General features: G+C 44.7%; 3 protein-coding genes across 3 annotated transcripts; 2 read left to right on the top strand and 1 right to left on the bottom strand.

Annotated features, from left to right (window-relative positions):
* Positions 1-333: 333 nt before the first annotated feature.
* On the top strand, positions 334-1536 carry LOC146288035 (claudin-4-like). Its single transcript, XM_084697516.1, has one exon. It carries the CDS (start codon positions 503-505, stop codon positions 1163-1165), a length of 663 nt encoding a protein of 220 aa, XP_084553642.1. The 5' UTR covers positions 334-502; the 3' UTR covers positions 1166-1536.
* A 1380-nt stretch (positions 1537-2916) lies between these two features.
* LOC146288034 (claudin-4-like) lies at positions 2917-4224 on the top strand. Its single transcript, XM_084697518.1, has one exon. It carries the CDS (start codon positions 3136-3138, stop codon positions 3769-3771), a length of 636 nt encoding a protein of 211 aa, XP_084553644.1. The 5' UTR covers positions 2917-3135; the 3' UTR covers positions 3772-4224.
* A 465-nt stretch (positions 4225-4689) lies between these two features.
* Positions 4690-5962, bottom strand: LOC146288033 (claudin-like protein ZF-A89). Its single transcript, XM_084697523.1, has one exon. It carries the CDS (start codon positions 5586-5588, stop codon positions 4959-4961), a length of 630 nt encoding a protein of 209 aa, XP_084553649.1. The 5' UTR covers positions 5589-5962; the 3' UTR covers positions 4690-4958.
* Between the last annotated feature and the right edge of the window lie 38 nt (positions 5963-6000).

Genomic DNA, 6000 nt, shown 5'->3' with positions numbered 1-6000 from the left:
CAGGGAGAGGTAGATTAAAGAGGACAGTAATGTTACCTTTATAAATTAAATTTTAATGAAAACTTTTTAACTGAAAGGAGAACATACTCATTCGATGTGTTACAAAAGCTAAAAAGTACATGAAAAGAGTATGAAAATGTCTTGTCCTGTTAATGAATAATAGGACTGAGGGTGACAGGTGGGGGAGGGTGAGCGAGAAGGAGGCAGAGGCAGGGAGGGGTGATACTTGACTAGCAGGTTGGTGGTTGTGAGGTGTTTTTCCTCAAAGTCCCTCCCCTTATCAGAAGAGGCCATAAGTACCTGCTCTATTAGTCCTCCCCCATTTGTAGACAGACAAGAGAAGCAAACACATCCACAAAAGTACACATTTTTTTCAGCTCACAGTGAAGGAGACAAAGAACTGCCAGGCTTACGTCACAAGAGAGAAAGAGAGAGAAGATAAAGGACACAGACCGACTGGACTTGATTTTAACCAAAACAAAGAAACAACAACTAATCTAAGATGGTGTCCGCTGGGATGCAGATGCTGGGTACAGCCCTGGGAATCATAGGCTGGATTGGAGCCATAGTAGTGTGCGCCATGCCCATGTGGCGAGTGTCAGCCTTCATCGGCAGCAACATCGTCACCTCGCAGACCATCTGGGAAGGCATCTGGATGAACTGTGTGGTGCAGAGCACAGGCCAGATGCAGTGCAAAATCTACGACTCCATGCTGGCCCTCAGCTCTGACCTCCAGGCGGCGAGAGCCCTGACCATCCTCTCCATCGTGGTGGGCATCATGGGCATCCTGCTGTCCGTGGCTGGAGGGAAGTGCACCAACTGCGTTGAAGACGAGGCGTCCAAGGCTAAAGTGGGCGTGGCCTCCGGAGTGACGTTCATTGTGGCCGGGGTGCTCTGTCTGATCCCCGTCTGCTGGACAGCCAACACCGTCATCCAGGACTTCTACAACCCGCTCCTGGTCAGCTCCCAGAAGAGAGAGCTCGGGGCCGCGCTCTACATTGGGTGGGGGGCTGCCGCGCTCATGCTCATCGGAGGGGGCCTACTGTGCTGCAACTGCCCTCCCAAAGAGGATAAGATGTCCTACAATGCCAGATATAAGGCGGCTCCCAGGGCAGGACCCAGGTCTGAGAGCTCAGCACCTGCATCTGGAAAGGACTATGTGTGAACGGACCAAGACTACTGAGGTCTGTCTTTGTGTACAGCTGAGATCAGGCAGAACTGTGTATTGAGGCAGTCAAGCCCAACACTGCTTGATAGGGGGATGTATTTTTAGGGGAGCTTTGCAATGAAAAACTCTGAGTTTGTGGGTTGAGTAAAAGTTACAGGAGCCACGCCTAAAAAAAAAAAGAACTGAATGTTTTGTCTTCAGTTATGTACTGGTATATTATTATATTTGACATTTTGTAAGGTGTGTATGTAAATAAATGTTTCTGTGTTTTGTACTTTTCACTGTTTATCCTAAATGTGTAATCTTACCTTATGAGGACTGTTTTCTTTTTACAACACACAACTATTAATAAATACTTTTTATTTTTATATGTGGATGTGTTTGTGATTCCGTTTGAAAGTGTTTATGAATATCAATTATTTGAGATTGTTGAGTAAAAGAATCGAATCCCCAACTGTATCAGCATTACCAGATACTGTCGTGTAATAGGATTTTATAAGAAACCAAGGCCCTGTTTGCCACAAGTGCATGAGAACTTGAGAGGGATCAATTTTCTTTTCTTCCAGATCAGGTCTAGGTGTGGCAGTCCAACGGAGCAACGGCTTGTTGCTTGGCTTCAAACCGGTTTGGGTACAAAACGGTGATCAATAGAGGTGTTTTGAATTGCACCATATTGCATACTGGAAACAGCATATAGTTGCTGTTATGTACAATGTATATGCAGTCAATTAGACATTTGTTTATGGCGGGTTTGAAATGTGGCAGACACCTATCATTTGGCTGTGGCAGATACCGTCTGTGTTCGCACAGTGTGAACTAAAAACATTCAACAAAACATTGCACAAGACGCAAACTAAATAAATTAATACAAAGTTACTGTTCCGTACATATGTCCATTGTTAAGAAGCCTTATGTCGGTTGGACAATTGGGATGTGAAGGATTCACCGTCATGTAGATGATGATTTATAGGTCACTTATAAAGAACATGAATTGGCCTGAAGTATACTAGTGCAATCAACACTATTGAAATTACGCTCAGTGTCAACTGTCAATCTGTCAACTATAAAAGGATTGGAATAAGCAACTGTGCAAGAATGCAACTAATGAAGGTTTACTGTCTCTGTTCCTTTTATTTTCACTGTGGGGAACTTGTTATTTGTCTCTAAACAAGTAGGGTGTCGGCCTACTAAGACTAAAATCCACTACACAAATTCACTGACATTCACTGATTCACTTTGCAACGGCACTTAGCCCCAGGGGTGTCTCCATTATTTGAACTGAAGAGGTAGGAGCAAAAGCAGGCCTGCCCCTGAACAGGTGTTCAGGTGAAGGTGCTTAAATGAGGTTAGCTCCTCAGTTGTCGTATTTTGCCCCCTGCAGCACAAAAATGGTACAGCTGACGCTTCTAACTGTATAACAGTAACCTCAGTTTGTGCTAACATAGAGTTCCATAAACAGGCTAATGAGATCCATGTTTTTGATGCCTTTGAAGCAGCATTGTATGTGTGTGTTCTGTTTTTACACTTGTGCTGTGTGTGTGGGTGTTTCTAACAGACACTGAGCAGAACCCTAAGTCAGAGAACGATGTTGATGTTCTCTCAGTTATGCCACAGAGAACAATAACACGAGAGGGAAAACAAGGGTATCCAATGTCAGCCCTCCCCTCTTTTTTAGGAGCACAGAAACCCCACCCTCAAAAGTATGCAGCTCAATAACAAGACATCTCAGCCACAAACCCTCAGGATCCCAACCCAGGAGGAACAACCTCTATCAGTCCAGTCTGACGGAAAAGGAACAAACAACAGCCTCCATCTGTTGTCTGTGTGAGAGACTGAGAAAACTTCAGAGGTTTCCTTGACTGAAGTCTACTCGATCCACATTGTTCATAATTATCTGTTCGGTGGAGACTCAAGCAAGTGCCCTAAATAAATTTACTCGTCTCTGAGCAGCAACAGCAAGGAACAGCATGGCATCCCAAGGCCTTCAGATCATGGGTGTGCTTCTAGCCTTGGTCGGCTGGCTGGGCACCATCATCACCTGCGCTATGCCCATGTGGAGAGTCACTGCCTTTGTAGGAGCCAACATAGTCACCGCCCAGGTGATCTGGGAAGGTCTGTGGATGACCTGTGTGGTCCAGAGCACAGGCCAGATGCAGTGTAAGATCTACGACTCCATGTTGGCCCTGCCTCCGGACCTTCAGGCAGCCAGAGCCATGGTCATCATCTCAGTGATGGTTGGAGTGTTTGGAGTCTTGATGGCCATCGCCGGAGGGAAGTGCACCAATTGCATAGAGGACAAGAGCGCCAAAGCCAAAGCTTGCATTGTCTCCGGGGTCATCTTCATCATCTGTGCTTTCCTCATCATCATCCCTGTGTCATGGTCTGCCCATGCGGTCATTCGAGACTTCTACAACCCTCTGTTGATAGAGGCTCAGAGGAGAGAGCTGGGCGCAGCGCTCTATATAGGGTGGGGATCCGCAGGACTCCTGCTGCTGGGAGGGGGGTTGCTCTGCCAGACCTGCCCCCCCAAGGAAAATCAAACGCACGGAGGAACCAAATTCGCCCCGGTTAGAGCAGCCTCCTTTCCCATGAACTATGTTTGAATGAGTCTCTATGGATTACAGATCCTGACATGTTCAATGTAATGTGTGGAGAGGTGTATGTACTAACTGCACTGCTCATAAGGTTCTTCTTAGACTGCACAATAGTATTTGATGTGCAACTCATTGATTAGTAGTGGGGAATGTACATTTGCAGTTAATGATTTGACTGTTCCAACCCATGAAATGCATTGTATGACAAATATGATGTGACTTATGAAATATAACAACTTACCCAACTATATGCTCTTAAATAATCACACTTTCAATTAGAACAATTAGGTTTTCTCATATTTACCGTGAAAAAAAGCATGATGGGCCTAACTAAATTGTGTGTACTCATCCTTTTCATGTTCCTGGTATACTGCAGATGTTGGCTATACATGTATTTTCTGCACAAATCTGTTGTTTGAAATTTCAATAAATAATGGTGAATATGTCTTGGCTTTTGTTATTGTAATTGTTTTATTCTGCACACTATTTGGGCTGAAGTTGTGTTTCTGTTATTCAGCTGACAAAAGAAAGTTGCTCTAGGATTTCTTCAGAAGAAGTTCTCTTAACTGTTGGGCTCTTGGCCTAGTTAATCCAAGTGACCAAACTATAATTTAAAGTCTCTGCTTTGAATAAAATAGATGTCACATTCTGAGACAACACAGTCCGTCGCATGGAAACATGTTGCTGAGAAACGCATTGTCTCCTGAGTGCGCATCTGTTCCTTATGCAAATGTAATGTATAGTCAGGTGACTGGCTTGCCATCACAACTTTTGTTTTCACCATACATGTTCGTGCTTGCCTTTATGTGCTTATACCATATATAAAATGTTATGTGGCTTACTCATGTTTGAGTAAACATGAGTAAACTGTCCATACGGTATTTTCACTGTATAAGGAACACATAGAAAACTATGTTCTTATAAAAGGCTGATCAAAGGCTTTTATTTAGTATAAAAATAAACGATAGCTAACACAAGCGCTTAAGTGCTTAAGTTGTCTGTAAGTGCTACTGCTGCCCAAAACTAAAATTCCAGAGAAAAGAAAAACAGAACTAGCTCATATTGTTCAGAAAATGTAACGGCTAGTCTAGTTTACTCAAAAACTGCAACAAATATTTCGCATAACATTCACATGGGATCCAACAAATTTAAAACATGTTTTTCTCAATTCGTCAAAAATTAAGACAAAAAGAAAATCACACAAATTCTTTCCCTGACGCAGTGGACTTCGGTGCGGTGTACTTTGCTCCATAACGGTCCCCCTTCGATGGACACTGACAGCACAGAAGCGCGCCTCCGATAAGCAGCATCGCGGATGCACCCCATCCTATGTACAAGGACGCACCGAGCTCTCTCCTCTGCACATCTGCGATCATGGGGTTGTAGAAGTCCTTTATGATAGCATTGGCAGGCAGGCACACCGTGACTAGACACAATGACCCACTCAAAATGAAGAAAACACCCGCGGAGATAATGACCCGGGCCTTGGCAACTTGATCCCCAATGCAGGTGGTGCATTTACCCCCGACCACCGACAGTAGCACGCCGAACAGAGAGACCAGAATAGCAATAACCACCATGGCCCGGGCAGCCTGTAGGTCCGGAGGTAAAGATAGGAGAGAGTCGTAGACTTTACACTGCATCTGCCCCGTGCTCTGCACTACGCACGTCATCCACAGTCCTTCCCAGATGGTCTGCGCCACCACTATATTGTTGCCGATGAACGCCGATACTTTCCACATGGGCAGGATGCAAATAAGGATGTTTCCAATCCAGCCGAGAACTGCAAGCCCGACTCCCAGAATCTGCAGCCCTAAAGATGCCATCGCTGTCTAACTGCTGCCCCAGTCTTTTGATTTCAACCTTCAAGAGCGCGCAGAATAAGGCCCCATGCGCTGGATAGCTTTATAAAGTCAACCCCCTGTAAGCCCCCCCTTCAGGAATGCTTTTTGACTTCGTTCCTAGGAGATCGCATCCATCAAGTTTCCCATAAACCTCCCACAACCCCCGGATTTCACACCGACAGCTGTGATCTATGGTGAAATCCAACAAAGAAGCACAGGAATGTGCAAGGCTCATGTCCAGATAAAGATGTAGCCTAGTTGCAACAGTTACTACCCTACTCTTCTGTGTTTTCACTCTTTTTGTTTATCTCTTGTTTATGTGGCTAATATAAAACACAGTTGTGCTCACTGTTCGACAAATTCGACTTAAAATCATGATTGGATCTCCACAATT

The sequence above is a fragment of the Hypomesus nipponensis genome, chromosome 5 (assembly GCF_054491055.1).
Source record: "Hypomesus nipponensis isolate SF chromosome 5, ASM5449105v1, whole genome shotgun sequence".
NCBI classification, from domain to species: Eukaryota; Metazoa; Chordata; class Actinopteri; order Osmeriformes; family Osmeridae; genus Hypomesus; species Hypomesus nipponensis.
The sequence above is the reverse complement of the archived record's forward strand: the minus strand, read 5'-3'. Positions and strand labels throughout refer to the sequence as shown.